Source organism: Canis lupus, chromosome 14 (assembly GCF_011100685.1).
Source record: "Canis lupus familiaris isolate Mischka breed German Shepherd chromosome 14, alternate assembly UU_Cfam_GSD_1.0, whole genome shotgun sequence".
Lineage (NCBI taxonomy): Eukaryota > Metazoa > Chordata > Mammalia > Carnivora > Canidae > Canis > Canis lupus.
Window position 1 is genome coordinate 60,540,045 of NC_049235.1, and position 22,091 is coordinate 60,562,135.

Sequence of the window (22,091 nt, forward strand, 5' to 3'; positions counted from 1 at the left end):
CCCTGGATCGAGCCCTGGATCGGGCCCCAGATGGAGCCCTGGATCGAGTCCAGGATCGGGCCCGGATGGAGCCCCGGATCGGGCCCCGGATGGACACCTGGATGGAGCCGCGGATGGAGCCCTGGATCGAATCCCGGATTGGGCCCCGGATGGAGCCCTAGATCGAGCCCAGGATCGGGCCCCAGATGGACACCTGGATGGAGCCCCATGTCGGCCCCGGATGGAGCCCCAGATCGAGACCTGGATGGAGCCCGGGATCGAGTCCCGCATCGGGCTCCCCGCAGGGAGCCTCCTTCTCCCTCTGCCTGGCTCTCGGCCTCTCTCTGGGTCTCTCAGGGATACATAAAATATTAAAAAAAAAAAAAAAAAAAAAAGATCTGTTGAAGAAAGTACGGCCTCCCGTGGACCCTGGCTTCCCTCGGGCGAAGTTTGGGCTCAGGACCCGGCTCCCAGGTCTCCCGAGGCGCCGCCGCGTGCGCCCCAGGAAGCGAAGTGTGAGGCGGCTCCGCTCCGAGGCCCCGCCCCCGCCCCTCCCCCCCCCAGGGCGGCTGCCTCTCCCCGCGGCGTCGCAGGCCGCAGCCGCCAGCCCCCTCGTCGGAGCCGACCGGGTCACAGCGGGACCCACCGGACGGACCCACCGGACGCTCCGAAGCGCGACGCCTCAGGGCGGCTGACGGACCGGGTGCCCCGGGCGGGCTCAGGTGCAAGGTTGCTCCTGGGCGGCCCTGCCCGCCTCCGCGACGTCGGCCTGGAGACCCGGCGCCACTCGGGCCCTGTCTGCCCCGCGCGGACCTCTCCGGCCCCACGGCCTCGACGCCCGCCGGCCGGTCCCACCGCACAAGCTCCTCAGGCGACGCCTTCCTGCCCCTCACCCTGTCCCGAGAGCAAGAGCTGTCACCGGGCCTTCCCGCCTCAGAAGTGACCTGGAAGCCGCCGGACTCACTTCCCCAGCCTCTTCCCTCCGGGGGTATCCAGCTAGGATTCCTTTTGAGAAACCTGGCCATGTCGGTCCTTCCCCGGCTTACAAATTCTTCACTAACTTTCCCCCCACATCGTCACCAAGGTCCTACTTCAGATGGCTCCAGACTACCCCTCTGGCGGCCTCGCTCGGCATCCTGCCCCGCTCAGTGCCCGTGCTCCAGCCCCACTGCTCTGCTTCCCCAAACTTCACCCAGTCCACCTCACCATCACCCAATCCTCTCTTCCTAAGGCTTCCCATCCCCGATCCATCAACCCTCCCGTACTGATTCCTTCCCCAACTGCTTGAATCGGCCGATCCTGTATGGTGCAGATGCAACCCCAGCAACCTGTGATGGGTGAGGGAAGGTTTTATGGCCATTTTACTTTCTTCCTCACTAGAGAGCAAGCTCCATGAACCCAAAGATGGTGTCACCCCCCACCGAATCTGTAGGACGCACCACCACTCAAGCACAGAGCAAGTGCTTAGAAAATACCCAGACAATGTGCGAATGAGGAGGGAATCAATGGTTTGGACGGTTGTTTCCCCATCCACGCACTTGCCTAACTTCAATGAACCACTAAGGTTCACTGACCTTCAATCAGATGCTTAACCTCAGACGTGGACCTTGTCCACATGAATGCGAAAAAGAGATCGCAGAAGGAAGCAGAGGTAACATCGCAGAGAAAAGTAAACCTAGTTTTGTGAAGAAAAGGTATATTGTTTAAAAATGTAATGCCTAAGCGACAATCTGCTGTAATTGCGAAGTGGTAGTTTTTTAAGATTTTTTCAGGTGTTACATAAGTTATGAAACTGATGATGGACTTAGTCCCAGTAGAGACAAATGATCTTAACCTTCTATCCTTTCACAGTCACTTTTAGTCAAAGGCAGACAAAGCATGGTCCTAGCTTCAGGTGCACCTAGACCAGCTTTCCGCTCGACGCCCCAGGATCCTCAAAGACACTGTCTGGGTCCCACCTCGGCTGCCATATTGGTGCTGAAGCAACCAAGGGAATTCAGTTTACAACAAACTCACTGTGTCTCCCTACAGCTCTTCACCTATTATCTCCTTTTGCCCCCAATCACCCTGTGCCTTGTTATCCTTCATGGATTAAGTGGCTTAGGCTATGGAGTGACCGGCCCACGGTCACACGTCGGGAGAGCAGAGACTGACAGAATTCGAAAGCAGCATTAGCTACCTCCTCCCTCCCTCCTCCCACTCATCACAGTTCACCCCTGGCAGCCTCCATCCTGACGGCGCGGGCCACGATCTGCGGAGTTCCCGATCAGTGACCTTTATGTGAAAATGCCACTGAACATCCAAGTAATTCAGTGTGGGAGTCAGGACACGGGCATCAAAACGCTGTAACATCCTCGCAGTCACGGCTTCCCACGTTTTAGCAAGTTATACCCCGCATGGGGGCCTCCTGAGCACCACGAATGGCCACCCTCTCCATTCACCTGCTCAGTTGATGGACTAAAAAAAAATCACCGAATATCTTAAAGTCGTGCTAAATAACAAGACTGAAGTGTGAGGACTACAACAGAAAACTGTGTCTGCAGAAGGGGAGTCTGCCCAGCTGTCCAAATAAGACTTCAAACGGACTTTTCCACAGAAGCACTTATTGTTCACACAGTACTTTTGATCTGATCCGTGCATTGCTTCTTTGCTTCAGAAGGATTGTACAATGACAGGAAGAACATTACCTGCCTGCCAGATCATGGTGGCTATCCAGGAGATGGCTCCTGGGAAGGCTGCCAGCATGTGCTCAGCCAGGAAAACAGCCACAAAGTACAGGAGTCCCACCCATAAGACATGCCTTTCTCTCCTTAACAACGTCAACTGCTAATAATTCCCATAATGTATGCTGCGCCTAGAGAAACAAGGCATGTTTTCTGAAACTTTTTCAGAGGGGAAGTTAGCCAATCCTTGAAGCCTTTTAACAGCGACGAATTTAGTGCCATTCTATGTAAATTCCCCATTTTCCAGTACCAACACCGGGGTTCATCAGCTCACTGCACATGCTCAAGCCTGTCAACGAGCTTCCCCATCTGCACTGGACTGTGCCGGTGTCTTCATCCATCTGGGTCTCCCTCACGTGGCCTTTCCAGTCTTCCCTTCCACCTCTCTGGAGGACACATTTTCTGTTCCAATAAAGGCGCACACTTGTTTAGCTCAACACTCTACAGGCTTCCTCCCCCAAACCTCACCCATTCGTTCCATAAATATTTATCAGAACATACTACACACTGGGCAATGTGCTCAGTGTTGAGAATATACTCGGGAGCCAAAGAGACGAGTGAGCTCCTTCACAGAACCTACACTGGAGGGAAGATAATTACAGGAACTGGCGGCAGCTTGGTGAATACAATGGGAGTTTCTAGAGCCCTGAGAGTGTCACAAAGTTCTGAGCCCATCTGAGGAAGTCACAGAGGATTCCCTGAGGAGGTGCCTAGAGATACAAAAATGGAGAGGAATGTGTTTGGAAATGTGGGGATACCGAGGATCCTGGTTGGGGGAACACAGCTTATCTAAGTGGGCTTGAAAAGGCTCCTTGGGCTTCAGTGAAAGGACCAGTGGAATAAAAAGAGGCTAGAGAGGAGGGACAGGCTTCATAACCCCTGGAAGGTCCTTGGCTTTTATCTCAAGAACGTGGAACGCCTTCCAAACCTTAAAGTCAGGGAGTCATGTGATTAGAACAGCATTTTGAAAAAAAGCTAGAAAATGTTCTAGCTTTTTACATATATTAACCTTAGCACAAAGTAGGTGCCGGAAGCTATTCCAAAGGCTAAGGGAAGAAAAAAAGCAGCAAGGGGGGGAGGTGGGGGAGAAACATGCCAGAGGTTAAGAGTGAGAATCTAAGCCCAAATGGACTCATTTGAGAGCTGCCTTCTTCGCCACCATATAATCAAATTTGGGGATTTGCCAATTTAGAGCTCATTAAACTGAGCAACCGATTTGAATGAAGAGAATCAGTAAGTAGAATTTTCTCCTGTTACTCTCTACCTCCTTTGTGAAGCTGCTCCCTGCTTGATGCCAGTTCTTTTTTCTGAGCCTTCAGGGAGGGGCTCCCTATGTTCTCTGAAGGTATCAAACATACGTGTCGTGTCCTCCATGGAGCATCGCTGTATTTCTCCCTTGCTTAGACCATGCATGCATTTCATTAGACCTGCACCTTTAAAGCCTCTGAGTATCATTCAATACTCAAATTTTAAAGGAATGCATGAGGTCCTTTGAGTAGTAATGGACTTTGGAAAGTTACTGAATCCAAAAGGTGGTGTTTTGACCCCTATAGGATGTAGTTTTGTCTGATTCAGTGTACATTAATGTAGACCGCAAAGTAATTTTAGTAAAGCTAAATTTATTCAGTATCTTAGTTGAAATCTTAGGTTCAACAGACACTTATTTGTAATACAGTGTTATTAATCGTGGGTTAATTTTTTCTTATTTTGGTCAATCATCTTTCTTGGCAAAAAATTTAAAAAAGCTGTACTTGACCTTGGTGTTTACGGATCCATGAATACCAAAGGTTTGGAAACCACTAATTTAACCAGTGCCATTCCCTTGTCAAATGTGAAAAAGTGATAACTTAAAACTGATAGCAAACAATCTCTTATTTGAAAAATTTAGGTGCTACCTTTACCCTCTATCTTTAAACTAGAAAGCAGGTACTCTCAAACGATCCTTCCTTACAACTAAAGCCCTTAGAACAAGTCTAAACCGTCTAACCTACTAAAACCTTCTTGCATTGTCTTGAGGTTCGACTGAGAAGAATTCATATTCAAATGAACATAAATGTGATCTGAAACTTCTTTTTAAAAAATATATGCATGCTATTCCTATCAACTTATCCATATTATTAAGTTTTTATAAAGCCTTTTTTCAAATATTATGAACTAGTAATAATAGATCCTTCAGGTTTCTTTATGGGAACTTCCAACTCAGTGATATCCTTGAACTTCCCTAAGCCAACGGTGCACTTTCCTTAGCCCGGTAACAACAGAGCCTGAAACTGAGAAAATTACCAAGTTCCTCACTCTAAAGACAAATATACACAGAGAAGCAAGACCATCGGGTACTAGCAGGGCTTCCAATTCTGAGACTGGGATGGTGTAGGGTTAAAAAAAAAAATGTTCACAGTGGAAAAGGAAGCGAGGACATAGCAAATGTGAATTTCTACATGAATACAGTCAGTGAAAAAAGATGCAGCCCTCTCTCGACACGTGCCCTCGCCCTTATTTCAGTGTTTCCTGGTACCACAGAAAACACTAAGTTCCTGGGTTGAGTTACTTCATCCTGCCTATCTTAAGAAGATGGTTTATTCCCCCCTCATGATGCTGATATGTAAAAAATTTGCATTAGCGTATGACTTGTGTAGTCTCCTAGTATATGATGTTCAATAAATCCTTTATTATATGGAACAAAGAAAATGTGCTCGGTCTTCCAGCTTTACAATATTCCAACATCAATTTTGTAATTCTGTTCACCTCACCCTCACCTCTGTGCCGTTCTCCTTTCATCGGCAGGGAAATAACGTAACACACCCCAGAGGGGATCAGACCTGGGTTTCAAGGTGTGACATGAGCCCAGAAACCCTGCAACGTCCTGGGTCAGTTTCCTCGCTGGTGGAAAAGAGAGACTTTCTTAAAACTTTTTTAGTATTATACAATAAATTAAGAGTTTCATCAGGGTTATGGGAAGTGTGATCCATGGAGCAATGCCCCAATAATCTAAAACTAAATTATTAGTATTCGTCCACTAGAGACAACAGAGAATTTTTAGAAATTCACAGTGATGTGATGTTGCCATGACATCCAAAACCAGGATTCTACACCGACATTTTGTTGTGAATGTGTCCATATAGAAAAATTGAAAAGGTTTGTAGTGGTTTGAAAAATCACTCATTTAACCAATCTCATTCCTTGATCAAGTGTGAAAAAATCATTAAAACGAACAACTGCCTTTGTTCTGACATATACCTCCAGCCTAGATTCTACAAATGACATTCTAGTCTAGTGTTTCTCTCACATACCCATCTACACCTCCATCAATCCAAATTATGTTATGCAATTCAGAGTAAGTTAAACACATGATTTTTATTTTACAAAAAAATCCACAATGGATTGGAAAACAAATACTGGTCCCTTTGCTGCAAATACAATATCTCAGGAAACTTCTGAGAAGATGAGTGATATATTAATGTTGACAGAGCAACTGAGAATATTTCTAAAAACCAAATCACTTTACTTCCTACAATATTATCAGGATACCAGAGAATGAGCTACCAGCCTTTCACATTCTAGATTTGTAAAATGTGAATCATAAGGATACTAAGTTATTTACTCTTGATAACCCAGGAGCCTATGGCAGGGAAATGAAGATCCAAACTGAAAAAAAAAAAAAATCTGGAAAGTAAATCTTCAAAATAAACCTTCTGCTGAGTCAAAGAAAAATGAACCCAAATATCACTGAATGACCACCTCTCTGACATCTAATGGCTCTCGATAAATATTTGGATAAATATTTGTTGAATCAATTTCTGTGGTTCACACCTTGTAGTTATTTGTTATTCCACCAGATGGCAACTATGCATGGAATAAGAATGTTGGTTTTTTTTTAATCCCAGAAGTGAGTTTTCCAGATAGTGAGGAACTTCAAGGGAACAAATCCAAGAGCCTTTTCAGAACGTAGACTCCTCTGGGCACCTGGGTGGCTCAGCTGGTTAAGCGTCCTACTCTTGATTTCCGCTCAGGTCATGATCTCAAGGTCATGGAACCAAGCCCTGTGTTGGGATCAAGCTCAGCGGGGCTTCTGCTTGAGGATTCAGGGTCTCTGTCTCCCCTTCTCCCCCTGCCTCACCCCTTTCCTGGTGGCAACACATTCCCTACAGCGCGCATTCTCTCTGACTTCTCTCCTCTGTAGTAGCCAAGGAAATCGAAGTTCTTCCCAAGGCCATTCTTCACATTTTAAGTGGCTGTGAACACGGTGTTCAAGGGTAAACATTCCTCAGGTGACAGGCGCCCTAACCTGCCCGGCGGCTCTCAGCACCTGCCACATTTCCCACGTATGTGTGGGAGTGCAGAGCCTGCATTCTTCCCAGGTCTTCAGTTCAACTGCTCATGTTCTCAGTGAAACCTCCTCCACTTAAACCTCCAACTCTGCCTCTGACGGTTCCTGCCCTATTTTCAGTTTTGTTTTTCTGCACAGCACTTATTACCATTTACCATACTATATTTTTGCTGTAACTTAATCCCACTAGGAAGCAAGCTCCATTAGGGCAATGGGAATCATATGGTTTGTCCCTGTATTTCCAGGGCGATCAATATTTGTTGTATGAATAAAATTATCAATTTGCCACGGGAGTAAGATCTCATCATGAACGTGAAAAGGAGTAACTGTAGCTACAGACGCAGTAGCTGTGCTGTTGACACGGAAGATGCCACACACTTTCGGGTGGCCTGCTTACATGGACTTCCAGCTACATTTTTATGGACACTAAGTCTCCCTCCAGTATTTGTGAAGCTAGTTTTATGAACCCAAACCTAGGCATTTTTACAATTCCTTTCTGAATTTCTGATGGCCCTCTATTTGCATACGTTTTCCTCAGACCTTTACTAAATCAGTTTATTAGACACCATCCTTACTCGGTGTGGACTGCCCAAAGCTCTTTCTGCTTTTTGTTTTTTTTCTAACCTGTTTTTTTTTCTAACCTGTTTTTTTTCTAACCTGCTTTTTTCTGCTTTTTTGTCCTTTTCTAACTTTGGAACTCATACATTGTCTAAAATATATGTTTTCTCACAAATGATGAGTGGCAGTGTGATGGGGTGGTAGAGAAACTAGAACTGGGAGAGGAAGGGAGTAAGCATTTATATTCACAAGTCAGGCATAAATCAGAGAAGTTGAACACGTGAAATATGCCTAAATGTGTCTCTCAATGTACCAATAGCAACTATTATTTGTGTAGTGCTTTAAGATGCACAGTTATCTACATTTATATGATTTCATTCCAATTACAGCTGTGTGATACCTTCTTGTTTGAACACTGACTTTCTGAGACACAGTAGAGGTCCCTAAACCTGAGTGTTCCCCACAATCACCTGGAGGACTTGTTAAAACAGCTATCTGCCCCCCACAGCACACTCCCAGATTTCCTGACTCCAAGAGCTCTGCAGCAGGGCTAGGAGTCATCCTTGAGTCTTCCTCAATTCCTTGTGACCCTAACTCTTCCACTCAGTATCTACCATGTTCCTAAATGGGAAATAAACCGAAGAAGATGGTCAGGGGTATGGACCAGTTTTGAAATCAGTGCCACCCTGGTCATTACGAAGTGAGTTACAGGGCAGCCTGAGTGGCTCAGCGGTTGAGCGTCGCCTTCGGTCCAGGGCGTGATCCTGGAGACCTGGGATCGAGTCCCACATCAGGCTCCCTGCATGGAACCTGCTTCTCCCTCTGCCTGTGTCTCTGCCTGTGTCTCTCATGAATAGATGAATAAAATCTTTAAAAAAAAAAAAGAAGTGAGTTAGAAAATACAAACCAGCAAATGAAATCAAAGAACACCGTCTTAAAGGTGGCCCACATTATATTCATCTCATCCAATCCATCTACTATTGCTTTTTATCACTATTATTTTCTCATCACTCCTGGATTATTACAACAGCCTCTGGAAAACCAAAATTCTATAGGTCACTAACTTCTTTATAAAACACGATTGTTACACAGACTCTGAACTATAGAGGACTGAGGGTCGCCATAGGGGAGTTGGGTGGGGGGAGGGTTTGAATGAGTGATGGGGACTAAGGAGAGCACTTGTTGTGAGCACTGGGTGTTGTGAGCAACAAATCACTACATTCTATACCTGAAACTAATATTACACTGTATGTTAAGTGAAATGTAAATAAAAACTGAAAAAAATAGATTAGGAATCCATGATCTATCAGAGTTCTTAAGTTTTGGAGGATTATTATTTTATTGCCTGAATTACCAACAATCAACATCTTTCTTTTTTTTTTTTTTTTTTTAAAGGTTTTATTTATTTATTACACACACGGAGAAGCAGGCTCCATGCAGGGAGCACTGATGTGGGACTCGATCCCTGGTCTCCAGGATCATGCCCTGGGCCAAAGGTGGGCGCTAAACCCCTGAGCCACCCAGGGATCCCCAATCAACATCTTTCTTGAGGGAAAAACCCACCACCACTGTTGTTCACATCCTTCTCTCCATCAGAATGCCCCTCTTCCCAAGTGGTAGCTCCTGGTTTCTCTAGCTGAAATCTAGTCTATTCCCAGACGCCTTTGTCAATTCCTCTTCATGAAGCATCACCCTGTACAACTTGTTATTTATATTTCTACCTCACAATTTTGAAAAAGTGAAAACAAGTCAATGTGAAGGAAACAGAAGGTAAAATTGAGAATTTGATGAATGTAAAGGCTCTTTGGGACAGCCCTACGGTAAGTGGTTCTCAACCTTGTCTGCTGAAATCAACTGGGCAACTAAAAAAATTTTGATGCCTGGGTTCCAGAGCACAGCACAGGCCTTAGATGCAGCCTGGGTAGAGAATTTCAAAAGCTTTCCAAGTGATTCTGGCATGCAGCCAAGGTCGAGAAGTCCTGCTCTATGAGAAATAAAGGGAGTTAAGAGAATAAAGAATTTTTAAATGGAAGTAAACATCTGAAGAAAATCAGTAGAGAGGACTGAGGACCAGCAAACAATCCTGCAGAGAAGTCTACAGGGCAAGAACTCAGGGGCCTGTGCAACAAATGGCTCACACTGGGTTCCAGGCTGCAGCTGGAAAACAGATGGGCTGGGAAAGAATGGTGCAGGAACCCCTGCGTGAAGTGACACCAAAAGCAAATCATGGAAATGAAAGGCCAAGAAATGTGTGGGAAATATCAGAAAGGGAGACAGAACATAAAGACTCCTAACTCTGGGAAACGAACTAGGGGTGGTGGAAGGGGAGGTGGGCGGGGGTGGGGGTGACTGGGTGACGGGCACTGAGGGGGGCACTTGACGGGATGAGCACTGGGTGTTATTCTGTATGTTGGCAAACTGAACACCAATAAAAAATAAATTTATTATTAAAAAATAAACTGAGAAGTAGATGACCCCCCCCCAAAAAAAAGGCCAAGTGAATTCAGAGGGGGAATTCTGAAAAAATATGCTCCTTAGTTGGGAAGTTTTCAAAAATGACAAAAGCTGATGTGTGGCAACAATGGCGTGCTGCTGAATTGGGAGATGAATATCACGATATCACGGACGTAGAGAAGGTTTGAAATCCTGACTGTTCTGGTCTTCAGCAGTGAGGAAAGTCCGTGTCAGCAGCTGAAGTCATCAAGGAGTTCTGTACCTTGGAGGTCTAAGCTAGCCGCACAGTCGTGAAGACGGCTGTTATGCTTATAGGTGGTACGTCTACGAAAAGGGGAGGTTTTTGTGGAGGGACTGACAAAGAGTTCTGACACCTGTGTGCACAGGGAGCCACTCATTTCAGGTTCATTACCCCCTCCCTCTCCCCAAAGAATTCTTGCAGGCTAGAAAAACAAGCATATGTTAAGATATTTGTGTTGGTAATTCTAACAACTCAGTCCTCCTTCCTCTTCATCACCCACACTAAACATTTTTTAAAATGCACTAAATACAAAGCCAGGTAAGTTCTAATGCAGAAACGGGTGCCCACAGTCAATGGTGGAGCAAGAACATGGAGTCGCCAAGGCTCCTTGTCACAGGAGCAGTATGTGAAGGCTTACTCCTTTCACATCAGTGCTTCTCTGAATTCTGCTCCTTTCCCCCACTTGTGTGCTACTTCGAAAAGCTGTAGGTTTGTAGAAGGAGAAAACACTGTGCACTAAACCTCAATACCATCAGAAACACCAGATCCCACCTAGACCCTCTGAAGTACCCACACTACGGTAAATATGACGGCTGAGCAACGTCTCTCTGCAGTACGACTGCATCACAGCAATCCTCTAGCAAGGGACAGGGACACAATCGGCCTGTCCTGTAATATAAGGGAACACAGGTAAAATCACCTATTGCATCATCTAATCAGTGCTCGGGCTCTTTAGAATCCATTTCACTTTCGCAAATATTTTTTTTAATTTTTTTTAATTTATTTATGATAGTCACACAGAGAGAGAGAGAGAGAGGCAGAGACATAGGCAGAGGGAGAAGCAGGCTCCATGCACCGGGAGCCCGATGTGGGATTCGATCCCGGGTCTCCAGGATCGCACCCTGGGCCAAAGGCAGGTGCCAAACTGCTGCACCACCCAGGGATCCCCACTTTCACAAATATTGAACCTATTTTATCCCAGTAATAAAGAAACAAATTTGCATTTATCTAAGAAACATCTAAGAAACACCCCTAATTTGAGGTGTGGGGAATCAAACCACTAGAGAATGCAAAAATACACACAAAGGAGAAATGCAAGGGAAATCCATCATGACACTGGTGTTAGGGGCAAAATAGTTCATATGATGTTCCCATGCCATTATGACAAAATTTATTTACATCACTATGCATTAAGAGAAAATGACATAGCCCACAAAGAAGGTAGAAAACTACTATAAGAAATACCACCTTACATTGGACATAGTCTTATTTCAGATCCCAGTTATTAAATTCAAAGTGGTTTATTGATCTGTTTACAACACTCAAAGGGCGAAAACTAAGGCTGTTTTGTTCTGACATAAGGAAAAGCAACAGAAAGCGCTCAGCCCACTGGCTGCTCCCTGCGAGGCGCTCAGCAAAGACAGTTCCCCAGCTCACGGACCCTTCAAAGGGCATCCACTGAAAATTCTCCAATCAAAACAAGCACATGCTGGTTCAACGTCCATATTCACAAGACACTGAATTATAAAAGTGAGGAAATGTTCATTTCATACACATGGTTAGTCAGGTTTTAGGTTGACAACAATGAACCAAGAAAAGAAAGGAGAAACCCAATGAGGCTGCATAGAAAAGACTGACGGAGAACAGCATTCATGTAAAGAGCAAACCACAAAATCCTCAAGGGTTGGGTCTGTCATGGAACATGCACCCAGGTCAGTCCTCTAGATGACACAAAATGGTAATGATTCTAGAATACTGCATACTGTTATTTATTAACACATATTCAGATAATGAAAAAAAATCATGAGTTACCAGTTCATTCACTCCAAAAATATTTCAGGGCCTTGCACTGTGCTAGATCCTGGGAATGCAGTGACGAACACCGTCCCAAGGCATCATAACAACAGCTACATGGTGACACCCATCTCCAAAATAATTTTTTTTAAAGATTTTATTTATTTATTCATAGAGACACAGAGAGAGAGAGAGAGAGAGAGAGAGAGAGAGAGAGAGGTGAGACGCAGGCAGAGGGAGAAGCAGGCTCCCTGCAGGGAGCCCGACGTGGGACTCGATCCCGGGTCTCCAGGATCACACCCCGGGCTGCAGGTGGCACTAAACTGCTGAGCCACCAGGGCTGCCCTAATCTAACGTTTTGACTATTTAGTGGCAAAAGCAACTGGGTAGTACGGAGGAACCCATGGGGAAGAAATACACCGTAACTAAACCTAAGAGGATTTATCATTTAAATCTTTATACAGATTAGGAACATGGAGTAATTATAAGCTATACTGGGCACTGGATTCTTTGCTGTTCACTCGAAAGAGCTAATATTTTACCTTTAAAATTGCTATCACTGCACATACAGATCACATAAAACGTACTAAGAGCTTAAAGAGAGCTGCTTGTCGAGGGTAACAGTCATAAAATTCCGTACAGCAACATTTTCATGCTAAGAACAAAGAATGCAGCCCAAGGACTTCCAAAGGGGTATATTGTACTTGTCCTGGCACGTAAAAGAACTTCTGTTTTCCAAACTCAATTGATGGTTTCTGTACAAGGAACACGCAAACACGTTAACAGTTTTCTTACCAAGACAGGGCCCAACATCTGTACAAACACGCAGGGGAAGCCGTCCTCGGTTGTAACGTGCACCTGGACGTGCAAGGGGACCTAGACGCCCCCCGGAGTGACACTGACAAGAGGTCACACTCAGCTAAGGCAAAAAGGGAAACAAAAAAATCCTGCTAGGCCCTTTATCTGCTTGAGGAGGGATGGAGACAGTTGCCACAGTAACAGAAAGGGACACAAAAAGCACACTTGGAACAGACAGACTGCCTGTCAGTATTAGGACCTGAGTTGACAAACAGGTTTAATCCACCTCCTCAAGGGTCATGCTGTCGCGGTGAAGGACCCGCACCCTCTGCTCCCGAACGAGGCTGGCTGTCGTTCTGGGGAGGGGCCCCTTTGTCCGACCCGCCCGGGGCAGGGAGGTCGGCGGCGGTCCCCTCCGCGCCAGGGGACAGGGCGGCAGACAGCTCGCTCGACATGAGAACCTGCAACGACTCCGCTCCGTCTTCCACGTCCACCTGAACGCCCAGAGCCTTGAGGATGTCACATTTGCACATAGGACACGTCCCGTGGGCCAGGATCCAGGGGTCGATGCAGTCCTTGTGGAAAAGGTGCTTACACGTGAGAATACGAACCGTGTCGTCAGGCTTGTAGAGCTCGAAGCAAACCACGCAGCTGTCCCCGCTGGCGCCCAGCTCGGCGTCCCCCTCCTTGAGGACCCGGAGCTGCAGCTGCCCGAAGGCCTGCTTGAGGTGGGTGGTTAGCCGCTGCCGCCTCCGGCTCTGAATCCGGGCTACCCAGAGTCTCCAGATGTGGTAGAAGATGAAGTACGCTAGGGTAGCCGTTGTGACGATCGCAAAAGACACGAAATAGTGATTCATCCAGATGATGTGCCTTCTCCCCACGTCAACGAGGACTGTGACGCGAACTCCCTTCTGGATCAGGTGCAGCATCTCCACGCCCTTCAGGTTCCCGATCATCAGCACCACGACGCCCTCAAACGCCTGGTGAGACATGGGGAACACCTGGCTGCCCGTTCCCGGGAAGTTGTAGATGATCACCCCGCTGGCCCCCTTCCCCACGGCGACCCTGATCTTCTGCGTGAAGGTGCAGCCGCCCCGCGCGATGAGCGCGAGCCACGGGCCCGCCGGCGGGTCGCCGAAGCTCGTGTTGGCCTGGCACGCGCTCTGCGCCCTCCCCTCCGGCGGCGCCAGGACCCCCGCCACCCTCTTCAAGGCCGAGCTCCGTCCGAACACCCCGGCCTCCCCCAGCTCCGACAGCAGGCGCGAGCCGACGCGAAAGGAGATGTTCACGTAGGCGGTCCACACGGCCCCGGCCGCGCAGCAGTTCTGGCCGAGAAGCCAGAGGACGCCGACTTCCATGAGCCAGGAGGCCGCGGTGCCGGCGGGCCGGGGGCCGACCCGGGGCCGACTCCTCGCGCCCTGCACGCGGCCCGCAGGCCGACCCGCGCGCACGTGCCCTCCACATCTGCTGGCCATCAGGTGAGAAGAGCCACAGGAGAGAAACCTTCCCGGTGAAAGCAGGCTCCGCAGTCCTCCAGCATGTTTCTTGTAAGAAGTTCTCAAAGGTGTCCTACGAGGCCCAGATGTTTTATTAGAGAGAGAAGGAGAAACACTTAAGGTTGGGGGGGGGGAAATTTCCAGTCTCACTAATGTAGCTCCAGATCCTATTTACAGGGGGGTCATGTGATTATGACCTAAAAGACAACACAGCCAATTAGAGGAGAGCTTTGAACTTGCCGGAAACTTCTTGGTCTGCATGCTTCAAATACTGTCATGGGAGAGGCCTATGCTGTAAGGTCAATTCAGTCCCTGAGCTACACATTAATACGTATCGTATCAAACTAAAAATTAAGTATAAAATTCATATTACACATGTGCATACGAAACCTGAAAAGCCTATGCAAGAAGGTCATAGGACTATCATTTTTCTGACCATAAATCAAAGGAACATTTAACAGAATGGCAAGTTTTAAATAGAAATCAGCACTATGAGGGATCCCTGGGTGGCGCAGCGGTTTAGCGCCTGCCTTTGGCCCAGGGCGCGATCCTGGAGACCCGGGATCGAATCCCACGTCAGGCTCCCGGTGCATGGAGCCTGCTTCTGCCTGTGTCTCTGCCTCTCCTTCTGCCTGTGTCTCTGCCTCTCTCTCTGTGTGACTATCATAAATAAATAAAAAAATTTAAAAAAAAAAGCTTTAAAAAAAAGAAATCAGCACTATGAATAATTACGTGGTCAAAGCAGTGAACTCTGTAATACCCCTTACCTCACATTCGGTCCCAGGGCATATTTATTTCTCATGTAAACCGCTGCACTATGTTCATTTAATAAATGCTTGCTCAGGTTTGTTGGTTCGGCTTGGTTTTGATTCTGATTTTTAAAAGGAGGATTCTCACTTCTAAATCCTATAAGATGACTTGAGCTTCACTTCCTCACTCTCACAGGGACTATCCGTAGGGATGACAGTGGTAAAGGACGTTACTAATCTCTCTTCTCTGCAGACCTTGGCATTTGCTACTGATCTAATATTTTGAGGGAAGAAAGGAAGAGTACAAGGAAAAAACTACGTAGCAGTCTTAGTTTAACATAATGCATTTCGAACAAAAAGGCAGCTATTGATTTTAAAAAGGAAAACTTCAAGGTCCCCATTTAGAGTTAACCACCAATAGTTGTATTAAAAGGTCATAGATGCTTTGAACAAAACCTTTGCCAAAACCAACAAAGTCCCTGGTGGGTTCCCCCCGCCCCATACCATCAGCGCTGCCTTTCCCAGCGTGAAAGGAGATGTTCATGTAAGCAGTCCACACGGCACTGGCTCTGCAATAGTTCTAAGAAGCCAAAGAAAACTGAATTCTGTAAGCCAAGAAGACCCAGCATTGTTTCTGTTTCTGTTCTTGCTACACGTCCATCAACGGCACAAAATGACTCCAGACCAAAGCAACCTGTGAACTAACCAACGCGGCCAGGCCTGGGGGCCGCCACACACTTTCTCGAGGGTATTCTCAAGGTGCTTCTTATCCACTCGCTAGGAAACCAAGAATTTTGACCTTGATCACAAAGGTCTGACCTTTACACACAGGATGCTCAGAGACCGTTTTGGTTGGGTCTCACCAGGCCTAAGGGAGCTAGTTCTTCTCATGAAATGTGAATCAAAACAATCTGAGGCAGGCAAGGAGGAGAAAAGGATCCTACAGGCTCAACCAAAGTGGCACAAAAAGAAAATTTACCATGTAAACTTCAGCTCATCATGGTCAATTTTCTTTCCCAAAGGCCTTTAATCTGATTTTATTTCCATAAAACCCATGAAGCGTGTAGTACACAGTGTATAGACTTACAAAGTGCCACCTAGGCTGGCTATCAATGGCTTAGCATTTCACCCACAAATACGTCAGTCAAAATGAAAACTCACATCTCTTAGCCTTACCGTTATACATGGGTGTCCATCTACTTAAACAGAGGCAAAATACGGCAAAAGACACAGTTTGTAAAGGCGACTAAACAAAATGTCAGCTCTGCTCTAGATCTTTACCAAAATGCACAGACATACACTTATCACCACTTTAAAAAAACAAAAACATTTACTAGAGTCACTTCTAGATGGGAAATTTGCTACCAGAGCCATTCAGTATGCTAGGATTTAAAGGGCTGTGGCTAACAAAAGTGATTTTTTTGATGATGCTCTCCTCAATGAGACCTATACTTATTTAAAATAGTTTTGTTACATAACCAGAAGTGCTATCATCTAAAGTTATTACTTAAAACATATTACCTACTCAGTATTTTTGGAAACCAGACTCCATATTAATTAACCATGGAAAATTAAATCAAGATCTAATTCTATAATGAAGCTTAACAACAGTATTAGATATCAAAAATAGGGAAATAAAATTGATGTTAAAAAAACTGAAATATCATGACTCTTTGGCCACAAGGTCATAATCATTTTAATTTGAATAGTAATTTACCTTTAACATATACTAAGGTTCTTATCTGGATAAGGGCCAAAAAGTAACTGTCTAATAGAAAAACAACAAGTTCAAATAGCTGGGCAAGATATGGAGTTTTATTTTAAAAACACACAAATTTCATCCTCTTTAGTACTTAGGTAAAGAAGATGAAGTTGAGCTTTTTCTCGGCATAAAGGGCTAAAAGAGAATTCATTTAATTTCAATCTTTGGAAAGACTCGGTTACATCTTCAGAAGATTCTCCGGGTTTAAGTTTTCAGAATGTCACACTTGCACATGGGGCATGTCCTATGGGCTAAGAGCCAGGGGTCAATGCATGCCTTATGGAACACATGTCTGCACGTTAAAATACGTACTACGTCTTGGGGTTTGTATATGTCAAAGCAAACAACACAACTGTCCTCATTTGGATCTAGTTCCTTATCGCCTTCCTTGAGCACTCGCAGTTGAAGCTGACCAATAGCTTTCTTCACATCTGCTTTCATCTGTCTTCGCCTCCTGGTGGAAGAATTGGGCACCCGGGGTCTCCAGGCACAGTACAAGAAAAGGTAGGCCACGGTGGCAGCCAGGAAGGTGAACAGGGACATGACATAATGGCTCAGCCACGGCATGTGCATTCGCCCCACTTCAATGATGATGGTCACATAGACTCCTTTCTGAATCAAGTGCAGAAGTTCCATGCCTTTCAAGTTGCCTATCATCACTGCGACTATATTTTCCGTTCCCTGGTGAGACATGGGAAACACTTTGTTGCCCGTACCTGGGTAGTTATAGATGATCACCCCATTTGCTCCTTTCTCTGCTGCCACGTTGATTTTGTGTGTGAAAGTACAGCCTCCGCGTTCAATGAGGGCCAACCACGAGTGTGCCTGCTCCGGCCTGCTGAAGTTGGTCATGGGATTACAAGCATTCTGATTCCATCCTTCAGGAAGTACCACCGCACCAGACACCCTTTCCAAAGGAGAATGATTCCCGAACACTCCACTCTCTCCTAATTCCGATATAATCCGATTTCCCACCTGAAAGGTTATATTCAGGTGGGCTGTCCAAATGGATTTTCCTTTTGAGTCAGGAAGGCTAAGTAGTAGAAAGATGCTAAGCCTCAGCAGTTGAGGTGAAACAGAACTAGGAGTAATTCGAAGTAGGCTCATTCCTCCATTTGCCTATTAACTGACAAACAAAAAACAAAACATCAACTGTAAAACAAAGACGCTAACTCCGGTTGTTGGCAGGAGATAATTAAAGCACATTTATGGAGAAAGGCCTGCCTCGGTCAAAGGTATGTTGCTCCTTCCAGCATTTTTATTTTGGGTTGACTGTCTTTCTTATAATGAGACAGAATAGCAAGAGTTGTTATTACTACAATGTGATTTCAAGAAAATTATGACTCCCTAATGGAGAAATTGTGACATCAGAGGTACTTAAGCCAATCCAGTTGTTTATATTAGGGCACTGCATACTGAAATCCTATTGGCCAGAAAGCTACTAAGCAGAGACTCGTGGTTATACCAGAATCAACTCTAAAGCAATAAAGCAGTTCTTTCCCACCTCGGTGAAAAGGGAAAAGCTGCCTAACGCTACTTTATATTCGTTATTTTTCTATCTGTTAAGTGAAGTAGAAATCATTTACGTATCAGTACGTGTGGGTGGCCAGTCACCAGTCCTCATGCATGGTTCTATGCTACCGCATATGCTAATCCATGGGCAGTGGGAACGAATCACTCCCACTCTCTTCCAACATTAAATGCTTATCCCAGATTCAACACGAGGACCATAAACGTGTTCTAAAACAGGTACGTAAAAAAAAAAAATAAAAAAATAAAAAATAAAAAAATTAAAAAAAATAAAAATAAAAATAAAACAGGTACGTTGGCAATGTGCAAGGCAAATTCAACTTTTCACTATAGAAGTTACTAAGAACCTACTATGTGCTAGGCAGACACTCAGCATGGTTCATATACTGGAGAAGAAAACACACACCTACTATGTGAAGCTTACAATCTACTGAGGCCAGATTTTAAACACACACACACAAATGTATAGCTATAGGTTGCAATAGCATGGCTCTGAAAGTAAAAGGGTATCAGAGGAATGAATACAAAAGGAGCCAGCCTTTGATTAGGGGGCCGAAGCACTGATTCTCTAAGGAAGTGTGGTGCTTAGTCTAAGACTTGAAAGATAAATCAGAATTGCCCAAGAAAAGAATAATATTTCAGGCAGAGGAAATGGCAGCTTCCAGATGCTGACGCAGGAAAGAACGTAGCAAGTGAGAAGATGTGAAGCAATGTGTGTTTGACAAAACAAGAGAGTAGGAAAGGTGATGAGGGAGAAAGCAAACAGCAGTCAGTGTTCAGGACCAAGGATTAAGGGTTAGGTCCCAGGGACGAGAGAAACGCTGGAGGGTTCCAAGCTGGGGAGGCAACTTATAATAAGCATTTTACGATGTTGACTTGTTAACGAGTACACTTTGGTGCCCTACATGGGAAGTGGGTCGGAGGAGGAGGAGAGCAGAGCGGTGAGATGAGCCTAAGTGGACAGCGGCTTGGAACCCCTGAAAGAGCAGAGACGCAGACAAGTCCGCAAGTTACTTCAAAGGTTGAATTAACAGTCGTGGTAACTGGAAAGGTTGTAGCAGGTACAGGAAAGGATGACCACAACCGTCACCAGTTACTACATTATTGTTGCAAACCATGCCATCTTTACTGTTTTAAAGATCCGTTAATGCTGATTTGCTTCTATTTAATAAAAATTTTTTATCTAAATTCCATTTGCCAACATATAGTATAACACCCAGTGCTCATCCCAAGTGGCCCCCCTCAGTGCCCGTCACCCAGTCACCCCATGCCCCCGCCCACCTCCCCTTCCACAACCCTTTGTGTGTTTCCCAGAGTTAGGAGTCTTTCATGGTTTGTCTCCCTCTCTGATTTTTCCCACTCAGTTCCCCTCCTTTCCCCTATAATCCCTTTCACTATTTCTTATATTCTCCGTATGAGTGACACCATGTGATGATTGTTGATTTGCTTCTATTTTAAATATTCACCTGAAGTCTGTTTCAAGGCTTCAATAACTTGGCAACACTCAAACATTCATTATATGCTTTATATGGGATATACTCTATGTCCTGGGCATGCTAAAACACCCCGAGGATACAAAAAAAAACAAAAACAAAGAAAAAAAAAGGCAAGAAAAAAAGGAATCAGAGGCATGTAGAGAGAATATTTCTCATTTTGACAAAAGCATTTAATTGTACCCCCTTGCCCATATTATTTAATATTCATTTTTAAAAATGAATTTGGAAACAAATTTTCATCACTCATACCATTTTCTTCAAGTGTCATTCAGTTCACAGCTGAACGGTTGTAAAGACATCGAAAATGCAGACTTTCCCCAGTTGCAGACCGAGTGAATTCCTGGCCTATTCCATTCACAGTGATGAAGCGAAGCCTTACTAAGAAGACTGTTTACATCATCACATCAGAGGCTGTTTGTTCAATCTGTGATTATTAACATTTGGAGGTAGGATTTTAAGAACTAATTCTGCAAGTCATGGGAGTAAGTGGTGCAGCATAAGGAGTACAGGCAATGGTATCGTAAGAGCCTCAGGCGGTGACAGATGCTAACTACACGCGTGAGCAAAGCATCCAGGATGAGCTTGTCCAAACGTTACGTGTACACCCGAAAGTAACGTGACACCGTGTGTTCGTCGCACTTGAAAAACACAACTGAAACAGATTTTAAAACACTGGAATTACCTTCTTCAAATGAGTTTATTAAAAAAATCACAAAGTTGTGGAGATGTACACAGCATGGTGACTATAGTAAATTAATAAAGTATACTCAAGATTTACCAAGAAAGTAGATCTCAAGTCTCTCCCTCTCTCACACACACACAGATGATAACCATGTGAGGGGATGGTGATCTGGCTTCGCTGCTATGATTTCAAGACAAATACATGTATCAAAACATCACATTGTATACCTTGAATTTACACAATTTTCAATTATGCCTCAGTAAAGCTGGTAAAAATAATTCTTTTAGTTTGCTAATTTTTAAGGGCATAGAGTTTACACGGTAACTATATTTTGCCTTAAAACACATCTCAAAGCTCAAGGTTCTTTGTCTGAAAAGACAGATTTGAAAAGTTCACTACCTCATTGTGTTTTTCTCACCATAAGGTGAAGTAGTTAAGGCAGTGACTCTAAAGACAAATTCAACCGCAATAAATGATCCTTTGCTTCCAACACAGTGGTTTCCAAACAGGGAACACCCTTCCTTTCCAAAGGGATACTTGGGCTATTTCTGGAGACATTTTTGATTGTCACAATGGGAGTGTGCTACTGGTATCTACTGAGTAGAGGCCAGGGATACCTTTAAACATCCCATATCATGTGCATGACAGCCTGTGAATTAATTAGCTGGTCCCAAAATGTCAACAGTAAGGCTAAGAAACTAATGGAACAGGCCTGGGAGGAAGAAACTACCCCAAAAGTAATTTCTCCATGATAAACAATCATATCTAAGCTCGTATCATGGACTAAGTTTTTATAATTGACAAAAAAAAAAAAAATCTATCAAGAACGATGCCCTCACCCCATCTCCATTTCCCATCTTCCTTGGAATAGAAACAGTGGAGACCTGCACAAGAACCTATTAGTCCGTGTAGCCTGATTACAAACTGCATCCATTCATCAGGACCAGATCCCGAGTCTTTTCTCCTGGGTCCAGGAGAGCTGAAGAGAAAGCAAGGGGGAGGGTACATGGGCTGGGTGACTGGAGCTATTCTAACCTGTTCCTTTCAGACCATGTATTCAATACGCAGACTTCTTTTTAAGAGCCAAGAATTAAAGTTTTCACTCTGCCCTCTGCAGGAGGACTGAGGGGAACTGAAACGGACTCCTGTGGTTGGTTGATCCGGTGGTTCAAAAGCCCCCACTCCTTCCATCTTGCCCTTCTGCCTCTGTACGCTGGTCTTCCCCTTACTCAGGCTCACATCACGATCCTCCCCGGGGGCGGTCACTCCACCTGGCAGCAGGCAGCATGACGGACCACATCCAGATGCACAGAGACTTTCTGCCACTGTGTGTCTACAGAGGAACAAGGTTTAACAGAAACCTACCTAACTTGCCTCGATGTCACTCTGGCTAGCAGAGCTTCACAAAGCCATGCCTAACGGAACCCCCAGGAATCAGAGTAGAATCCTGATGATAAGGGTTAGGTTAACCTTAGCTATGATCTGCTGAGGAGAGCCCGTCC

General features: G+C 45.2%; 3 protein-coding genes across 27 annotated transcripts in view; all 3 read right to left on the bottom strand.

Moving 5' to 3' along the window:
• CADPS2 (calcium dependent secretion activator 2) overlaps window positions 1-22,091 on the bottom strand; it is a 452,803-nt gene that overhangs the window by 295,848 nt on the left and 134,864 nt on the right. The window lies entirely within an intron of this gene.
• Window positions 13,119-14,545, bottom strand: RNF133 (ring finger protein 133). The gene has a single exon (XM_038557512.1). It carries the CDS (start codon window positions 14,347-14,349, stop codon window positions 13,165-13,167), a length of 1,185 nt encoding a protein of 394 aa, XP_038413440.1. The 5' UTR covers window positions 14,350-14,545; the 3' UTR covers window positions 13,119-13,164.
• On the bottom strand, window positions 16,913-18,218 carry RNF148 (ring finger protein 148). Its single transcript, XM_038557513.1, has one exon. The coding sequence runs from the start codon at window positions 17,986-17,988 to the stop codon at window positions 17,086-17,088; it is 903 nt and encodes a 300-aa protein (XP_038413441.1). The 5' UTR covers window positions 17,989-18,218; the 3' UTR covers window positions 16,913-17,085.

What these genes read in the sequence shown, in the direction of transcription:
- RNF133 (XM_038557512.1), bottom strand. Translation starts at nt 14,349, where the DNA reads ATGGCCAGCAGATGTGGAGGGCACGTGCGCGCGGGTCGGCCTGCGGGC.
- RNF148 (XM_038557513.1), bottom strand. Translation starts at nt 17,988, where the DNA reads ATGAGCCTACTTCGAATTACTCCTAGTTCTGTTTCACCTCAACTGCTG.